This window comes from Silurus aristotelis, assembly GCF_946808225.1.
Source record: "Silurus aristotelis genome assembly, chromosome: 6".
NCBI classification, from domain to species: Eukaryota; Metazoa; Chordata; class Actinopteri; order Siluriformes; family Siluridae; genus Silurus; species Silurus aristotelis.
In genome coordinates this window covers 27,889,974-27,910,288 of record NC_139579.1, presented here as the reverse complement: position 1 = coordinate 27,910,288, position 20,315 = coordinate 27,889,974, and the positions used below count along the sequence as shown (strand labels likewise).

The window sequence follows — 20,315 nt, the reverse complement described above, 5'->3', positions numbered from 1 at the left end:
CTGTATACAGTAGGTAGATGTTTAGACAGGTATAGATAAAAAGTTAGGTAGCATAAAAATGGTAAATAAAAAAAATAAAAAAAATATCAGTTGTATACATTTAATTGCAATACATAAAAGTACAATAACACAATAACCAACATTTTGGTGCAACTCTAAGCTGGACGTATATGTTCTGCATGTATATCTTTAATAAACAAGTATTGTGTGCTTTTTTGAAACGCCTCATACAAAAACCATGTTCCTCAGTTGGACACTCCTGAAACAAGTCTTTGTTGATTCAGGTGTGAATTATTATTATTATTATTATTAATTTTATTATTAATATTAATAATATTTTATTTTTTACAATGCTAAGCTCTATTAGCTTGCTAGCACACTTAGTTATTGTTACCAGAACAGCGCCACCTACTTTGCATCCAAGGAACCTGCCAGGATTTGCAGACAGCTCACCACACACTGCGCATCTTTACCTGAGAAAACGAAATCAAGATTGAGACATAAAAATAACTCTGAGCTATCATAATTTTTAAATAAGAAAATAAACTTTATAACCAAGTTACAATAAGATACAAATTAAGTATTTGTCAATAAAACAATCTAATACAGAAAATACATAATTTACAATTCCGTTACAGTTATAGTGTATTTACACTGTATGGACAAAAGGTTTGTGGACACCTCGACTCTTCTGGGATGATGTTCCACTAGATTATTAAGCGTGCTTGTGGAGTTTTGTGCTCATTCATCCACAAGGGTGTTAGTAATGTCAGGTACTGGTGTACCAGTGTTCCAATTCATCCCAATAGTGTTGAGATCAGAGCTCTTTAACAGGTCACTCAAGATCTTCCACTCCAATCCATGTAAACCATATATTCATGGAACTTGCTTTGTGCACAGTGGCAATATCATGCAGGAACAAGTTTGGGTCTAATAGTTCAAGTGAAGGAACAATTTAATGTTACTGCATCCATAGACCTCCTATACAATCGCATGCCCTCAACTCTGAAGTAACAGTTTGAAGAACATTCACATATTGCTGGAAAAGTCGTGTCTTATTTTGTCCATGTAATGTATAGAATCCTCTGTTTTCTCAGACTTCTTCCATAAAGGTTTAGGAACCCAAATCTCTCAGCATTTCTTTTAGTTCAACTTTAAAACAAAACAACAGAACTGAGGTATGAGAGTGAAAATTAAGCAGCAAAGAAGTCACGATGGAAACAAATATGACACAAAGTGTGCGTGAGTATGATTGTTTCGTGCGAGCCTCTTACCGAACAGAGAAATCCTGCGCCTGGCGAGAGCTGCCAGCTTACAGAACAAACTGAGGAGGAAAATAAAGCAAATGTGGAAGAAGGCAGGAACGAAAGAAGTGTAAGTGGACACAGATCAAAAGGGTAAAGTCAGAGAAAGCCGTGGCACGCTACACATGAAGAAGATGCAGATGTACTGTATGAGCAGTTGAAAACACACACACACACACACACACACACACACACACACACACACACACACAAACATATAAACATGTATGAACATGTATAAACATTTGGTTCAGTGGTTCATTACCTAGAAACCATCTCTCTCTCTTTATGAGAAGCATGAGTGATGGTGCTAAGAGAGAACATCACACTGGGCAGGAAGTAGCAATGATGATTTTTACAATACTGATCAATTAGGGGCAGTAAAACCTAAAAAGAGACAGATAGAGAGAGAGAGAGAGAGAGAGAGAGAGAGAGAGAGAGAGAGAGAGAGAGAGAGAGAGAGAGAGAGAGAGAGGCAGGAGGGTTTCATATCATTTAAATGGAATTCGGGCTACACACTATTACTTTAATTAACATTATTGAAAGTATTGAAAGTATGATGTGTGTGTGTGTGTGTGTGTGTGTGTGTGTGTGTGTGTGTGTGTGTGTGTGTGTGTGTGTGTGTGTGTGTGTGTGTGTGTGTGAGAGAGAAAGAGAGAAAGAAAGAAAGAGCAAGAACAAAAAAAAAAATTAAAGAAGAGATCAAAAGTGTATTCATGCTTTCTGATTATTTTCGAAGCTGAAAATGTTCCATAAATGGTGATATTTTTGAATATTATTATGAAAAAATCAAAAATCAAATTTTTCAGATTTTCATTTAAATCAACATGAAGCCTAATACTAAAATACAGAGTGGACTGCATGTACTAACCTTAATGAAGACATGCATCTGCTGCTCATGCCACATTTTTTCAGCTTTTTCCATTTGCCCTCTGGCCTGAGCAACCTCTGAACAGACATACACACAATCAGTCAATATAGAAACATAATATAATAATGTTCTACTGATTTAGTTTTCAACTTCCATCCAGTAAATGTTTCATCATTTATTCATTTAGATTCAACCTCATGGATCAACCACATATCACCCATCATTAATATAGCAAATCTGTATAGCGTTTGCCACAAACCTGCTAATACCATCCACACATATACAGAGTGTGAGCTTTCAGCACTTTTTATTACTGTATATTTGGACAATTCTGCAAGTCTGACCATGTTTGGATGTGTTTATAGATATAACAGCATCCAGGAGTCCATGTATACCAGAGCACAGCAGTCACTGGACTGAAGGTGATAAGGAATGTTCCTAAAACAGCAGCTCGGACAGTAGTTCCAGCCACGAATCCCAGGTTTCCAGTATGTTCATTGCTCCTTTGAACTAGTTAGTGTCTTCTTCAAAGTTTTTTAAACAGACATTTTCCAAATGTATTCAATTCGGTCACGTTTATTAGAGATGTCTATTTAGCATTAATGGAATGAGTCTCCAGTGTGAATGCTTTATAACAGACTTCCAACATCTTCAGGAAAGACGAGTTAAACATGCTCCCGAGGTTCTAGTGACCACTGTTCCTGCCCCACTTCCCTCCTCGGATCTTCCCACTTCGCCCAGGCCTGCCTCTGGATTGTGTGGTCTTTGACTGGAGGGCACTCTGTGCACCTGGGGATGGTTTCTCCTCAACGCCCTGGGGTTGCATTAAATTACGAAAAAAGGACAGGAGCTTTGAGGATGAATTTGTACTGTAGTTAATGTCAACAGTCTGCTATAGTGACTCAGGATTGCAGTTTGCTTTTGATCACCATCACTGCACACCTCAACATTGTTTAGCTGTAATAAATGGACATTCGGTGCAACCCAGATGAGGATGGTTTCCTTCTTGAGTCTGGTTCCTCTCAAGGTTTCTCCCTTATGCCATCTCAGGGAGTTTTTCCTTGCCACAGTCACCATCGGCTCGCTCATTAGGGACAAACTCACACTTATAAAGAACATATTCATTTTTATCACCACATTATATCTGTAAAGCTGCTTTGAGACAATGTTCATTGTAAAAGTGCAATCCTAAAAGTGCAATACAAATGAAATACAAATATAATGTAAGTAAAAACAACTTGGTTTGCAAACGTTCCAGAGCATTAAATGTAATAAGTGGTGCTTGACGAGGCAAAATTCGTCACCGGCAAGACATGATTCTCCTTAGTAAGGCTAAGAGGCTAAGAGGGTGTGCCAATGTCATCATTTTACTACCCAGCAATTTGCTAAGCGTTTTGATATATCACATGTCCTTGTTGCCAAAGTTCCACGATTTCGCATATTCTGTTGGTTATATATAGAGTGAATATAGATTGCATTAAATCAGTGAAAGACCTCACAATTAGCTTTGGATTCTCAAACTTATACCATCACTCAGCGGCACTGACACGTTTAAAGCTGTCATTGATGTTCGCAGTGCAAAACTGAATGAACAGGTTTAAAAAGGGGTTCATTTTTCATTCGGTATTTTATATATCATTTGTTACATTGAATTGTGCAGCTATAAATCATACACAGAGACAAAGCAGTAGCATAACATTACACTTCATTTGAATAAATGTAATTAATCGATATTAGAAAGAGAGAGAGATTATGTGTGTGAGTGAATTGCTTGTGTCTGTGCCTTGACTAATAGTGCAGCTGTCGGTCGCTATATTTCTCAGTTATATTTATTATTGCATTGTGGCAAAGTGGCATTTTCAAATGTATCCACCTTGGACCAATCAGAAGGAAGAATTTAATAGAATATCCTATAAAAGCATTATATAGACACATACGTTTATAATATAGTTTATAGACAATGCATTTATTTAGAATGCTGATTAAACTGCCTGTGCGTGTGTGTATAGGACAACAACAATGATTATTTTCTTATACACTAATGCCCCAAAGTTTTTTTCTTAATTTCATTAAAAAAAAATTGTTGATACTAATAACGTACAACTAAAAGACCTCTGTTTTCCTCCTCCTTCGTCATATAATAGCCATATATTGTGCTACATTTGTGTATAATTTTGCCCTTGTTTCTACACTCGATGAAACACACAATAGTAGACCAATATGTGCATTTCTCACCAAGCTCCAGCATCTTCTCCTGCGTTTGTTCAGTACAGGAGAGCGCCTGCTGGAGGAGACGGTACGCAAAACGGCCCGAGACCAACGGACAATCTGATTCGATAGGTTTTCTCTCTCTGGAACACACACAAACAACATCACATTCGAGACTGCTGGGACATGTTTATCTTCATCCTTACTCACTTGGAATTTCATATATTCATTCATTAATTCAATTTTTCTCGTCGGTTCAGCTCAAAGTGACCCAGTTTAAATTTTCTTTTTTTTTTTTTCAATTTTATAGAAGTTAATTTCTAGAACAAACATGAAAAATAATTTGTAATGATGAGTACTACAATGATTCATTAATATAACTGACTCTGTCTTTTCCTTGTACACCCCGAATCGCTGACTAACTGATTTGCTGATTTACAAATAAACAAATAGAAATTTTGAATGATAGACAGACAAACCCACATACACACAGACTACACATACAGACAGACAGACTACAGATAGACACAATTTTGTCCCTGTCAGAGTATGAACTAAGAGACAATGTAATTCAGTTAGACAGACAGACACAAAAATAATAAAACAGATGGACAGACAAACAGACTTTCTTTCTGACATTATTAGTTTAGACAACTGAATGTAGCTAGATAAACAAACAGACAGAAAAGTAGACAAATGGACAAACTTAACTCTCTTTGATATATCATTTAAGAGATAGACAAATAGACACAGACATCCAGACAGACAGACAGACAGACAGACAGACAGACAGACAGACAACCTATTAAAGAACATTTTCAATAGAATGTCAGCATTTCTAATTGGTTTTATTTTCTCAGATGATGTTTGTTGTTATTGGTGTTGTATTTTTGTTCTGTTCTCAGCAGAATCATGTCCATCATCACCTCCACACAGTGTATCCATTAACGCAGAAGAACTTCAGGATGTCTTGCGCTCTTACACGGATGCGACTCTTCTCTCGGTTACTCAGAGAGTCATACGGCAGCAGCAGTGCGTGACTGCCCCCTCCTGGACACATTATTATTACACATTCAAAATCATTACATAGAGGGGTCAATAGGGTACATAAAAGTAATTTTTTTTTGCCTGATTGTAACAAAGCTATTAATGCTTTGGAAAAAAGACCAGGTTTAAGTACCACAATGACCTGCAACAAAGGACATCTGAATTACAGTGGGCATTTGGCCCAGTGGAAATGCTGGGTAAATGATTTAAAACCTTTAGCATGCAGTTCCTGGAGTTTTTTCTTGGCCCAGAGGTTGTGGTAGTTTTCCGCCAACTGTTCCGCCATATTCTGCAGTAAAGAAGAGAGAGAAGAAAGAAACTGTTTTGCTTCCCTTCAATTACTACGCAATAAGCTAAAAAATAAATCAGTCTAAAAACTGACTTACATACTGATCCCAGGTCAACATAATGCTGCTGATGTCTGCAGGTTTGGGACTGAACATAGAGGTTCCCTCAAATGACAGCTACATAAGAGGGAGAAAATCAACTCAATTTAATCCTATTAGATCTATTACATTAAATCTGCATTTGAGACTTAATTTCTACATTTTAACAGCTCTGTGGGTGATTTGAAGCACCAATATATTTTTTTCTCTCTTCCTTTTTAAATCTGTATGAAGTTTCATTCAGACATACAGATGAAATGACATGTTTGTGCTATTTAAAGTGCCATCCAAATATATAGCACCCTTGGTAAATGCGAGTAACGGAGGCTGTGAAAATGTCTTTATTGTTTAAACAATTTTTGATAATTTGTTCAAAATTTTTTAAATGAAAATGTAATAAAAAATAAGACACAAAAAATTACATTTAAATATTGATATTTATAATTACAATATTATTATACTGACACTGGAGACTCTTCTACATGTTACCTTAATGTGTCCTTAATGAAACATTGACCAAAAAATCTATTCATACACAATATTGCACAATTGTTTTTGGAAGAAACTCTGGTTTTATTATATCATATATAATCTGACAGACAGATGTACAGACAGATAAATAGACAGGTAGACAGATAGATAGTTATTTCTTTTTTTTTTTTTTGGATTTACCTGGCCAGATTGAGAGATCCTCCTGGATAGGTGATGAAGGTCCCTCGCATCCCCCTCTTTTGACCTCTCAATGGTCCAGCCCAAGACAAGCATGCTCTTCACGGTTTCTTTAATGGCCACTCTGTAGTTTTCTTTATCCTAAAACCCAGAAAAAAAGCAATGTAAAATACATTATAATAAAATGTAATAAAAATGAAATATTTCAGACTTCATGTATTAGATGTGTGTGTGTGTGTGTGTGTGTGTGTGTGCGTGTGTGTGTGTGTGTGTGTGTGTGTGTGTGTGTGTGTGTGTGTGTGTGTGTGCGCGAGACAGTGTTACGCACTCGTTCTGATAAGGCTCGGTAGGGTTTCAGGAGTGGATGAACTTTCGAGCTCTCGCACAGCTGCTCTCCGTGAACCCAGCCATTAGCGAACTGCAGACATGCAGAATTATACGTTACATAAGTGGTATGATGAAAAGGAGTTACCACTTTCACCACCATGGCATTGATCATTTCATTCTAAAACAGCACCTCCTGAGGTTTATTTATGTAACACTTAAACACAGTACACAATTTGCCAAATATGAAAATTTTTCTTTAAAGAAAGAACAATTACTGTACAGTTTATTTGGTTTTACTGAACTCCTTCTTACCTTCTGTAGTGACCACTTCTCATGTGTGTGTTCTGCATATTTATTTACCACATGCTCCAATCCATCAGGCACTATTACACTTGGACAAATAAAAAAAAATAATTATAATAAATAAAATATTTTCTTTATAGGTTTGTATGCATGTGCATGTATGGATGCATACATTAACACACACAAACACACTCACACTCACACTCACACTCACATATATATATATATATATATATATATATATATATATATATATATATATATATATATATATATATATATATATATATATATATATATAGGTAAACCTAGAAGCTTGTCACAATAAATAAATAAATAAAGAAATACATTTTGTAAGTGTGAGCACACATGGCAATTAAAGCATTTCTGGTTCTGATTCTTACTTGGATGTGTCCAGAGGTTGAGGACAAAAATGTCCCTCAGAGTCCAGTGAGGAGTGTGTGTCCAGGCCAGATGTGCTAGAATGGTCGACATGATCAGGAGGAATAGCACTGGACACAGCAACCAGACATCCAACGGACAGTTCAAACAGCTCAGCATTATACGGCTGAAAATAAATTAATAAAAATAATAAAACACACCAAATTATGCAAATGATGATCAGCTTTATTTAGAAATGTATCATAATATAGAATAACAGATACCAGGCAAATATTACAGTTTTATAGCATCCATAATTTACAATATTATCTTTTGATAATATAAAATAAAAAAGGTGTGTTTTCACTGTGTTTTTCAACTAAAAAATTTCTGCCACTCATCAATTACTGTACTGAGAATGTAAAAAAGCTAAATTTCAAAATGTACAAAAACTGGATAATAATATTCAACATTTTATATATATATACTAAATGTAGCAATGCTGCATGTCTTCTAAAAAAATAAAACCTTTTAGATAAACCTTGTATATTTTTTATTTTTTTTGCAAATCTAAATTATTGGCACCTCCACAAGTAAAATATGGTGAAGTGTCATCTGCAGAAAAAGCAGTACTGCATCTCTTCATTTATTGTCTAAAGATTTCACTTGTGGTTCCACTGATGATTGTCTGTGTGTTGTGTTTTGTGAGTCATTTCTGATGTTACAAATAACAATAATTAACTCTGCAAGTCTGAAATTGTGATCTTATGGTTAATTTTTTATGTTCCTCTGTTGCAATCCCATACATTGGATTCCTGGCTGATTTCCAAGCTTCCACAAGTGTAACTACAATGAATCATTTTGTACATTAGATTTTTCTTGGTTTACACACAGTTTGATTTATGTCTAAGAAAAACACATTCCTCAAGTCTGGTGTATCGCACTCCTCTCAGGGTTTAGTCCAGTTCCTAAAGCGTACCTTTTTCATCAATGCTCTGAAAACATCCCAAAACAGCTTCCTGCTCAGCTGAAGCTCTGCCTCTGAGGCAGAGCCAAAACCACCACACCCACCAGCCATGCAGTAGTACTTCCAGTTCTGCTCATAATGATCAGTCAGCAGCTGTAGACAAATGTGTCACAAAAGGAGTTTAAAAACAATGGAGTGTTAATAATCTTTATCTCTTACAGATTTGACAATGACCTTAAGTGGCATCTTGGTGTTCTCTGACAGCTGTGGGACGTCAACTGTGAGATTTCGCAGTAGGGGCTGCAACAGGGACGGCTTCAGTTTTCTGCAATGGTTTACATGGTTTTAGTGGAAGATCTTGAGTGGCCTGCTATAGAGATCTAATCTCAACTCTGTTAAACACCTTTAGGAAGAATTGGAACACTGACTGCACCCCAAGCCTCCTCAACTCACCCATATCAGTACATGGTATGAATTATAAATAATTAAAATAAATGTAATCCTACCCTTGTGGTTGAATAAGCAAAGATCTCAATAACCACAAGAGTGGTGGTTATTGTAACAGCAAATAGAGACCAAATGTGGAATGAGATGTTAAAAAAAAAACATACAGTACCAATCTTATAGTCAGGTGTCCACAAACTTGCACATAGAAAAGTATAAAGTGGTGCAGCTACAGTTATAAAATAATAGTAAACCAAAAAATGCCATTGTAGTGAATTTTATGTGGAAGGTAATGTGACACTAGAGTAAACTCACCCACACACCGAGAGCAGGCAGGTCTGGATGGCATCGTGCTGGGCTTTGGTAAGGCTGCTGGCTTTAGAAAGATGGTAAAGTGCTTGTAGGAAGCCTTGCACTGTTCCTGTCCTAATCAGAGGAAGGCCACATAGCAGTGACGAACACTTACTCAACAATGGCAACACGGACCCACACAAGTAACGGTTCAAAGCCAACGCCATGTCTGTACCACCCAGTCCATCCTAATGAGAGATAGAGGAGAAAAGAGATTTATATATATATATAAAGTATACTACTGTGGCTTCAATAAATTGTGTGCACACTGATCTGTTTCAATATACTGAACTACTATTCGGTTCATACATACACCATTGTATTGGTCTTTAATGTGGTTCTTACACTTTCCAAGCTAACGGCAGCTTGCAGATCTGGCAGGATGCCTTTCTCCAGGAGGTGGAGTAGGAAGTTTTGGTCCTGGATACTATAGACTCGGTCCAGAAACAGTAACATGGATGCCTTGTGATCTGGGCAAAAGCACCTGGACATGTCCGGCTCCATCATGCAACCATCTGAAATTAATCATTAGGGATATCCTTTATGCAGATTGAAAATAGTTATGGGGTGCAGACTGAATATATTTATGCTTACAGCATTTGGCAGACACCCTTATCTAGAACAGCAATTCTCATAAACCCTACTAAGGAGTTAAGAACCTCGTTTAAGGGCCCAGAAGTGCAGCTTGGGGGTGTTTGGAATTGAACTCATAACATTTAGGGCCACCAATCAGGCATAACATTATGACCACCTGTCTAGTATTGTGTTGATCCTTCTTTTGCTGACAAAACAGCCCCGACCCATCAAGAATTAACAGCATTAACTTCTTAAGCAATTTGAGCTACAGTAGCTCATCTGTTGGATCAGACCACACGGGCCAGTTTCCACTCCTCACGTGCATCAGTGAGCCTTTCCTGCCCATGACCCTGTCGCCGGCTCACCACTGTTGCTGTTGCTCTGACCCAGTCAACTAGCTATCACAATTGGACAGGCACGAACGTCTTTGAGCCAGGCAATAAGCAAAGTTTTGGAATGCCTTGGAAGTCGGGAAAAGCCAGACAAAGCGTGGAGCAAGCCTCCTTGGGCTGGTCTCTGGTGGGTCCAGGTATGGAGCATGCAGGCGGGGCAAACCCAACACTTTGGTGCATCTGCAGGGTCCATATTTTGGCCAGATTATCCTGACAAACAACGTTGAGGACAAATAGTGTACTTTCTGCCCAATATACTCCAACAACTAACTGGTGCCATGATGGAGAGAAAATCAAATGTTATTCACTCATTGGTCATGGTATAATGTCAATGTTATGCCTGATCGATGTATGCGACAGACGTATTCTCTTTAAATTCCTTGTGGAAGTTCTATAACCAAAGAATAAAAATCTTCACAAAAAAAAAACAAATTACATTCCACATTTTATTTATTGTTGTTTTCACATCAGCAACTTTTTTAGCAACTTTTCCACTTCAGCCACTTAATAAAGGGAATGATAAAGTGACTGAAATGTATTAATTTATCTAAGTGAACTGTTTGCAAAAGGCTGGAAATGATCCACTTTCGTGTTTATAAAAGGTTAACATTAGCTAAATTTTATACAGTTGTTTTTATGTATTAGCACAAAACAACAAGAAGTGCTATTTGGATAAACAAAAACTTTCAAATGTGGTAACATTCAGAGATCATTATGACTTAGCATATACTGTACATTTGACATTAAAATGCTGATTGTTATAACAGAGAAGAATTAAAAGCATGTGAGATTGTAGATTTTTTTAAATGCCATTTTTCAGCTGATTGCAAGACAAGTCATGAGCAAGAGTGTGACCTGGCTATTGAATGCTAGCTAGCAAGTTACTTTATGTAGATTATAGGAAAGCTAAATCTGTTTGTTTTTATTTAAGTTTAATGACTATCAAGTTATGCATATTACATTAATTATTATGATAACTGATTTCACAGTTAGCTACTTAGCCAGAATACAATTGGGTGCTGCAAAGACCATTATCTTTCCTAATTGCTCATAAAAATATCATCTGTTTGCTTGGAAATTTTATTGGTAAGTCGATTCTGACACAGCACCATGTGGCATTTTAGAAACATATTATGTCTGCATTGTTTGGGTTTATTGCCATTGTCTATTACAACAGTAAAAAGGAATTGATGGTGTACCTTTATCCAAAAAAGGGAGTGGAAAAGGGATACTGATGACTCCTTCCAGGTCCTTCACAGGGATCAAAGATCTCAAAATGGCCCTTATACGAATAGCCTCACCTTTACCGGCCTCTATCAGCTACACACATACACATTTTTAAATAATCAACTCTAATTTTAGTTTTGTTTTCTACATTGATGATATGATTCCTATAACAATCACTCACATGCATTTCAGGAGCACAGCGGCCCAGCAGGTCTATAAGAGCTGAGTAAAAGGTCATGATGGCGTGACCCATGTGGATGACATCACCATCATCATCCAGAATGTTGCTAAGGAACAAATTAAAAAGTGAGCAATTTACAAATGCACACGCAGAAAGAAAGAGAGGGAACAGAGACTTACAGTGTGCTACTCGACTGGTAGGCTTTTAAAAAAGACACTCCGTTCTCCTCTTCTGACATCTTGATGGCTTCCTCCATGGTGGCCAAGAGACCGTTTCCTTCCTCTACTCGGAGGGCCGGGCCAAAGCATTCAGGTCGGCGAATCAGGAGCCGGACGACAACATATGCATTTTCTTCCACACTCTCACCTGCAAAAGAATAGCCTTAGTATTCCAAGATTAAAGTCATGATTAGACAAATGATCTGACGGTTTTCTTACCATTGCAGAAGACTGCAAAGCGTAGTAAGTCCAGGTATCGCTCGCCTTCGACAGGATTCCAGCCTATGTCTGCATATCCTTTAGAGAGGAGCAATGTACAACTCTGCAAACCACAGCCTGCCAAATACTGCACAACCTACAGAAAAAACAACATGAGAAGAAATATACAATATGGTGTGCAAGTAATTCATCAATATATTTATTGCATTAATAAATTGTTAATATCACTGGGGTGGAGCCTGCTCTAGTGAACAAACTTACACATTATTTTCTGAAATATAGCCAGATCAATAAAAAATGGTTGCGAGAAGACAGTAAGCAAGAGTGGTTCTGACCTTCTCCAGGTCCGGCTCTGTGAGTGCTAATGCTAGCTCGTAGTTGTCCATTACAGAAGCAGCAACCACATCTAGAGGGGTTGAGCCTCGCATGGAGGGGGATGCTGAGAAAACAATAATGTTCTTCTTATTCAACTTGGGGTTGATTATTCATTTCCATGTGTATAATAATTGTTTGTGGACAATCAGTTCTTACGTTCAAAAGCTGAATTTGAAAGCCAGGTGTCCCATAAACAACCGTAAAGTAACCCACAATATACATTAACCCACGTTGGGAACCAATAGAGAATCGCGATTAGTATTGTGATTAGCAAAAATACAGTACCAAGTCCAACACTGCTGTGGTCCAACAGGTAGCTCAGGTGATCAAACATGGCTTTCTGGTTGTGGCGACTGATTCGACAGAAATAACACAGGAAACGGCAGCAGTGGGCCACCATCTTTGGAAACCTAATTTCCTTGTGGACAAGAGAGTTTTTATCTTAAATATTACATTAAGTAAACAATAGAAACATCTAAATGGAAATGGCCTGTGTTTGTGTGTTTGCAGAAAATCGCAGGAAATGCACCTACCTTGGATTCTCTGGTGCCCAGGACATTGACCATCACCTCCATGACAGTCTCATGCATACCCAGTGCCCTCATCAGGTTCGGGTGCTGGTAGAACACTTTGTTTTTCATGATATCACTACAGAGGTAAGAGTATAGTTGTCATGATATCAGATTTCAAACATGGTAGTGAGGTACTTCCAAATTCCACCTGTCACAACACTTTCCTGTCTTAACTAATGTCATGTCACTTGTTTATTTCCTGATTGCATTAATCTATTTTATTTTAGTTCTTGATTAGTTTGCTTGGTTAAATCCTCTGAATAATTACATTTGAATGAGCCTTAATTTGTTTTATTTTGGTTTTCCTAATCTATTTTCCTTATTTCTGACTTTGAATGACCCTTATTTAAATGTGCCCCTTTGTGTCATAAGATCAGATATTATTGTAATTTGTTTTAGGTAAGATGTTTGCATCTTGTCTCTACTCATCACAACCTAGAACACACAAGGTTTATTTTTATAAATTGGTAAATGTCTGATCTAATTAAATAAACCAAAGTAAATGTATTTAATTGCATGGCCAATATAATGCCTGCAATGAAAATGCACATGTGAAAATAATAAAAAAATGTCTCTTACCCAAGTCCTTGTATCATGAGTTCTTCTTCTTCTTTGCCCATTCTGGCTGTAAGTAGTGATCGAATTCGTCCCAATGCCTCTTGCAGGCTAAGTGTGTCCTCTACAGAATTTTGAGTGATGCAGTAGGCTTTATGCAAAGGAGCAGACATTTTGCCGGCCAAACCAGCATACTGGTAGTGCAGGAGTGCAAATGCAGCCCGTACTAGAACTGGGTCCTCCAATGGACCCTCATGAGCCCAACGTATCACAGTGTCTGAGATCAGCCACTGAAGAGAAACTGGAGAAATGTATAAAGACCGAAAAAAAAAATACAATACAAGATTATGCAAAACGTGAGAAGATTGGTAAGAAACAATAACTATATATCAGTAAGGAATCAAAATATTTAAACGTGTTAGTGATGTAGGGAATTTCATGGGGAGGTGGTAGCCTAGCATTTAAGGTACTGGACTTTGGATCTAGGGGATGTGGTTTCGACTTTCAGCTAAACCAGGCTCACACATTTACACTGAACAAATCCCTTAAACCCCGATTGGTGCTCAGTTGTGGTAATGGGGATAAAGTAATCCACCATGGACAGTTCCAAGCGTGGATGCAAAGGGAAGAGGGTAAGTGTTGGGCTAGCACCCCAACCCCATAAACTGCAATGGAAACGGCTAGCAAGCCATCAGGCCCTTGCCGCTTCATGGCAAGGGAGGAATATAAAAAAAAAAAGAATATCCTACCTGGTTTAACCACAACTTCCTCTTCAAAAACACCTGACATTCTTCTTTTAATGCGGGCCATTTTGTCCACCAAGTCTCTTAGTCGATTCCTGATAGGCTGATTCTCATTATCTACCCCAGTACCTGAGATTTCAATACTTTCAAGTCCTGTCAAGTACAAAAATCTTTGTTAAGGCCAACATTATTACACTAACACTTTTACAAACTAGTGGTTTAAATAATTCCATGGTAATTATTAATATGTATTGTTAGCACATATATTTCTGTGCTTATTGTTTTTACCACAATGGCTCCTAAGGTCCAGATGGAAATCCCAGAGCAACTCTGTAATCTTTTCAGGGCAGCGGCAATCATGTGCCTTGCCCCGGAAGTTTAGTAACATGTTCATCTAATGAAGTAAAACAGTATTAAATTCGGTTTATTTGGTCGTTTTCATTAGATGAATTGTTTTAAAGCCTCTGGGTAGAAAATGTAACTTATTTTTATCTATTTCTTAAGGTCCTTTGAAGATATTATTGTTTGAATACAAAAATATGAACTGATGTCTCTTTGTTAGAAAATTTGCACTGTTAATACCCATGATCTTTAACTTTGGATGGTTGCCTGGTTACCTGTTCTTGAGGTGGAGAGCGAAACTCTTTTGTTTTGCGGGCAGTGAGAGCAGCAGACATGTTTAACGCATCCATGACTTCCATATAGCGAGAGCGCTGGTTGCCCTGGAGAAGACCCACAAGGTCAGCAGAGAAGGTCACTATGGCCTCGATCCTGTTACGCAGCTGAGAGTCGCAAAGATACTGCAACAGGTGACACAACTACAAGAGAATGAATACGAACCTGAACAAATAAATCAAGCATAAAAACCTTCTAAATACTACTAAAAACAGAATACCATGAACTTGTTAAAAATACGAGGTGGTACCAAAAATCTTCAAGACTAATGATGCTAACTGGTGCTTTTCTGATCACGTACAATGTCTGCAATTTCATCATGGACAACAAGTTAGAACAAAGTGCAAATGTAAAATTCTTGCGTGAAACTGGGCAAATCTGCCACAGACATGTTTGACATGCAGCGATGCTGCAAAGAGTCGTTCAAGATGTTTTGAGTGGCACGCGCACTTCAAGAGCGGAAGAACATCACTGGAAGATGTTAAGAGACCAGAAAGACCTTTAACAAACTCAACCCCGGAAAAATGTCGAAACCATTTGCCAACTGGTGCATTATGAGAACAATCCACATGATCTCACTTGCGCACCCACCCAACTTCCCTCCTGTGGACTTTGACCTCTTCCCGAAGATGAAGATCCAGTTCAAAGGTTCCCATTTTTACACCACTGTGGAATGCTAGGGTCACTGTATTGCTGTGCAAGACGACTATTTTGAAGGTGAGAGTGTGCAAATGTGGATAAATAAAGTACTAAACGGAGCTAGTCTCAAAAATGTTTGATATCAGCTCATATTACTAATATTATTTTCATAACTATTATTATATTACTGCATACCTGTACTTTAACTGCTTCTGGTAGTTTCATCTGTAACAAAGTCTGTTGGTCAGCAAGGGCTCTTCCTGGTTTTTCCTCCCCCTCTATATCATTCTCTCCATCCTCATACATCATGTAAGCAGATGGGAGGATGAGGGAAAGCACACACTGCAGATCTGAGTCACAATATACACCCATGAGAAGGAGTGTATGGAGGAGTTGGAGAAGAGGAACAAGCAGTAGCTCTATACTGCCTCCCACAGGGTCCCTAATATTCTTCCCGACTGAAAGAACTGCCTCTTTCAACATGGCTGTCAGCACAGCTTTTAACACGTCAAGTGGAAATTCAGGACTATTTTGACAGGAACTATCCTCAGATTTATTAGAATTGTTGCTGCTAGCTCTAACAAAGCAAGGTGAGCTGAAGTGCATTCTCGGTCGCAAAGAGGTGCTGGTGTTACTTCCTGGAAGGCAGTGTTGCTTTGTCTTGTTTTTAAAAAGTGTAACAGTTTGCATAGCATCGGTCATTGGCACAATATACTCGTGGGTGGTAGCCTGCCTGGCACTGCTATGGGCACTGAGGTGAGCAGTCATTAATAAGTTGTAGAAACCTGCTCGCAAATTCCCAGGCATTCTCGAACAGCGCAATGCGAATAGAAGCTGTGACTGGTCAATGTGGCTACACAAGGCATGGCTTACAGGGATGTTTCCATGGGCACATAGGGCAGAATAAAGACGGAGGGTGTGGTCATAAAACTTAAGCAGGTCTTCCAGTTCAGAGAGTTCAAGAATGTCTATGCACCTGAAACAGGAACAAACAGAAATTCAGAAATCTGCATAGGTGTGAAGTTGAATTCAATAGTAAACATTGTTGGACAGTAACACGGTAATTTATTTCTGTTATTCATTACTGTACTTAAGTAGCTTAAGGCATCTACTTATCACCAACACACAGTTCAGCAGAACATTTTGAGTGGAATAAATGATCTCCTGACTCGAACTTGCCACAGCACCTGTGCACTTATTTGCGTGATTTTTTTTTTAAGTAGTTGAAAAGAAGGTTTTGGGCTCATGATAATTTAAATAGATATCCATTAGTGTTTGAGTCATTAATATCATTCTATTAATAGATTGGTGTGCTAAGAGTAACAAAACTGAGTTGATTAAGCAACAATCGTGTGACAAAAATAGAACATTATATACATAATAAATCATAGTGCTTTGGATACTTAAGTACATTTGAAGTCAAATTTATTTTGTACTTTTACTCAAGTGAAAGTTTAAATGGAGCACTTTTACTTTTACTGAAGTAATATTTCAACTAGTGTATCTCTACTTTAATATAAATACATGGATTGTGTACTTTGTCCATCACTAAAAGTAAATGACAGCTTGCCTATTTGTCACCATATATAAAGAAATAAACAAACAAATAGATGCCAAGTAAAGGTAAAGAAAACTGTAAAAATGTTATTACTTTTTTAAACCCGGTACAAAACATTAAATAACAACACTTTCTTTTTCAAATAAGCCCCTTCCCCCTGACCTGTCCTCCTCAGGGATGTGCAGGGCCAGGACCTGTAGACTGTCAGTGCACTGTGCCTTCCAGCCATGCCTCTCCTCAAGTCGTGTCAGCTCCACCTGTGGGGAATGCTCAGGAAGCCGTGACCACTTCATGGGTATTAGGGATTGAACATTAACCCTGGGAGGACACTGAGGCTCTATGTTTTTTCCCTCACTCCAAAAAGAACCAGCAGACAATGGCAAAGCACCCTACATGGAGAGAATTGGTTTTGATTTTGAAAGTATAGAACAAAATCTTATTAACATTTCACTAAGTCAGAATAGTGCGGATTGTTCTTTTTCACATTCAGGTAAAATAAATTTATATTTTTTTTATTACAGTAAACATTATTTTACAATTTATAGGTTTTTCTTTTTGGACAGTTTCTTTTTTCTCCCAAAAAACAAAATAAATATACTTTTAAATGTATAAAAGCTGCTTTATAAAAGTGTGTCTATTGTAAATTTCCTTTACAAAATAACCCTGAATTGAATTGAATACAAAAGATATATATAGTATCCAGATTGCTTGTCAGTCTAAATGATTACACTGTCTTTACCTTAATTCGTCCAAGTTCAAACTGGAAGACTTCAGAACTGGTGGCTTTGACAAAAACTGCCGGGAATAGTTTAGAACCTGGTTTCACCTAAAAAAGTAAAAAAAAAAAATACAGCTTGTTTAATTACATATTTAAAGTGTTATACATATTCAAAATAGGCCCAAGCAGCAGATTATGGCAACTAGAACAAGATATGTCAAGAAAGTTTGGAATAGTTACCTGATAGAAGATTCCCAACTCCTTTCCATTAGCAGTAAAAGTAAGGAATCCAGTTGCTGTGTCTACCAGACAACCCATCTCCAGCCTCATGCTACTGCGGCTGTTGGAAAGACTACTACTCTCTGCTGCACACACCATGTAACAGGAGTTGCACTTGACACTGTTGGGAATACAAACAGACATCAAATCAGCCTTGCACCAATGCTTAACATGACTATATCATTTTTGTTACATTCCTTTTAGAGGATATAATATTAATGACACAGTGATTATGACATTAACCTCTCAAGAACTTTGCCCCATTGGTCCCCAAGTGTGACAGTCACACTACACACTCTCTCTGGGTCAAAGGTTTGGTCATAAGAGCGGAAATGTGAAGTGACCCATCCAACCCAGACACAGGATGGATCCTGCCCATGTAGGATCTTCACAGAATAGTAGTACTGCATAAAAAAACAAGAAAAAGATAAAATCTCACAGTGTCAGAACTACATATACATATATATATATATATATATATATATATATATATATATATATATATATATATATATATATATATATATAAACAAAGTATATACCCCTAACCTTAGTGCAGTTGGCAAGTTGGTTATCACTGTCTCTCTCGATTGCCAGCACTTCCTCCAGTAGCCGGGCTGAGGAGCTACTAGTGTTCAATTCTGATTTCTTCTTTAAAAGGAACCTATAAAGCACCAAACTCTGAGCCAAAAGAAGCAAATCTGGGTACAATACTGAACAAAATTCACAATCTAAAAATAAAAAAGTACTTCTGCCTGTGTCACACAAACTAGTTAATGTACAAGGGGTGTTCAAGTCAAATATTTATACACTTATCCCAGCGTTTTATTAACGCCTGGAAAAATGTAGCATTGAAAGATCTGTCAGTACGCCTTAATCATCCTAGGACAGCCTGCTACACTTTGTAATCGGTTCTGAAAGGCTGAACTCTGAGGAACTCATTTGACGGTCCAAAAATGGTGCAAATCAGTGCAGACTTCAACTCTTCTGAGGCAGCCAAAAGAGGAAAGCTGTCTTGATTCCCAGCATGTGCTAACTTTTTAAAAATGCAAATGATTGTGAATGATTGTGTTCACCGATCCAACATAAAGAATAGTCTCTTTTGCAATTTCACCACAGGTTATGTGTCGATTATCCAGGATCAGGCACTGAATGTTCACAGGAACCACTGCTGTACTGGACAACCATCTTTGAAATGTCTACACCATTCAAATGTCTAACTGGGGCTAGGAGTCTTGTCACTGTACTGTGGGGTTCACAGCCCTGTATTACCAAGCTGTCACTCATTGGCCCATGAGCAAACCTCTGTGCTTCAGGGGTGCTGCATCATGGCTGACCCTGCACTTTGACCCCCAGCTTCCCATCACTATGCAAAGAAAGAATTTCACTGTGCTGTAAGGTACATGGCAAGGCAACTTTCTTTCCTCACATGAACTAACACTGTTATCTGTCATCTTGATTGACAATCTCTGGACTGCCTCGTAACATGTGTGCTATCTATGACTAATAGAACACACTAGCCACTTACTGTACCACTGCATGTAGTACTGCCACACTAGCATCCAAATTTAAAAGTCCCGGTGTGACTTGAATGCCCCATGTATTTTATGCTTGTAATGAAAATTTAAGTATAAGTTCAATCATCAGCTAAAGTTGTTTTTATTTAAAATTCTTTCATGCTATTTACTACAAACGTATGGCCACATGCTTGTCCTTTTGCGGTAAGCCTAATACAAATTACAGTGAACTGACCTTTGCTTTAGCCTTGAAGGCTTTTCTTGGGCATGATCTTTATGGCTGTCAAATTCATCTCTACTGCCTGTGTGTTTGTGGGCAGACTTCATGAGCATTTCAAAGTCAGAATCCACCTCTCCTTCTTCTGGTTCCTTCATGTGGCATGTCACACTGCTAGCTGTAGGTACTGTGCCATCTTTAGGTTTGGTGAATATGTGTGCACACTCTATGGGCAAGCTCAGGCGATAGAACTCAACATCAGTACTTGGACTCTCATTTAATCCTACTGACCGCTGGGTGACCTTCAGAGCTGGTGCTTGGCTAACCGTCCCATCAATATAACTAACCTAGGAGTAAAATAAAACAAAGTTTACATCATTATCACATACACTGTTT

The 20,315-nt window shown here is 37.9% G+C and overlaps 1 protein-coding gene and 1 long non-coding RNA gene across 3 annotated transcripts in view; one reads left to right on the top strand and one right to left on the bottom strand.

Moving 5' to 3' along the window:
• The window catches only part of LOC310727961, a 222,422-nt gene that overhangs the window by 171,309 nt on the left and 30,798 nt on the right, over positions 1-20,315 (top strand). The window lies entirely within an intron of this gene.
• Positions 1-20,315, bottom strand: part of ryr2b (ryanodine receptor 2b (cardiac)) — a 97,285-nt gene that overhangs the window by 56,512 nt on the left and 20,458 nt on the right. For both annotated transcript variants that reach the window (XM_083544504.1, XM_083544505.1), the window contains exons 29-62: positions 19,938-20,266; positions 18,735-18,849; positions 18,429-18,589; positions 18,147-18,306; positions 17,928-18,014; positions 17,351-17,577; positions 15,826-16,606; positions 14,934-15,134; positions 14,605-14,710; positions 14,323-14,469; positions 13,598-13,874; positions 12,980-13,094; positions 12,732-12,864; positions 12,407-12,510; positions 12,072-12,207; positions 11,814-12,000; positions 11,635-11,740; positions 11,426-11,546; positions 9,604-9,773; positions 9,223-9,446; positions 8,698-8,788; positions 8,476-8,616; positions 7,520-7,683; positions 7,125-7,203; positions 6,814-6,903; positions 6,489-6,626; positions 5,817-5,894; positions 5,644-5,719; positions 5,310-5,433; positions 4,411-4,526; positions 2,176-2,252; positions 1,570-1,691; positions 1,275-1,324; positions 413-473 (exon numbers count right to left, since the gene is read on the bottom strand). In XM_083544504.1, coding sequence (XP_083400630.1) covers positions 413-473; positions 1,275-1,324; positions 1,570-1,691; positions 2,176-2,252; positions 4,411-4,526; positions 5,310-5,433; positions 5,644-5,719; positions 5,817-5,894; positions 6,489-6,626; positions 6,814-6,903; positions 7,125-7,203; positions 7,520-7,683; positions 8,476-8,616; positions 8,698-8,788; positions 9,223-9,446; positions 9,604-9,773; positions 11,426-11,546; positions 11,635-11,740; positions 11,814-12,000; positions 12,072-12,207; positions 12,407-12,510; positions 12,732-12,864; positions 12,980-13,094; positions 13,598-13,874; positions 14,323-14,469; positions 14,605-14,710; positions 14,934-15,134; positions 15,826-16,606; positions 17,351-17,577; positions 17,928-18,014; positions 18,147-18,306; positions 18,429-18,589; positions 18,735-18,849; positions 19,938-20,266 — 5,294 coding nt within the window. The remainder of the gene's footprint in view (positions 1-412; positions 474-1,274; positions 1,325-1,569; positions 1,692-2,175; positions 2,253-4,410; positions 4,527-5,309; positions 5,434-5,643; positions 5,720-5,816; positions 5,895-6,488; positions 6,627-6,813; positions 6,904-7,124; positions 7,204-7,519; positions 7,684-8,475; positions 8,617-8,697; positions 8,789-9,222; positions 9,447-9,603; positions 9,774-11,425; positions 11,547-11,634; positions 11,741-11,813; positions 12,001-12,071; positions 12,208-12,406; positions 12,511-12,731; positions 12,865-12,979; positions 13,095-13,597; positions 13,875-14,322; positions 14,470-14,604; positions 14,711-14,933; positions 15,135-15,825; positions 16,607-17,350; positions 17,578-17,927; positions 18,015-18,146; positions 18,307-18,428; positions 18,590-18,734; positions 18,850-19,937; positions 20,267-20,315) is intronic.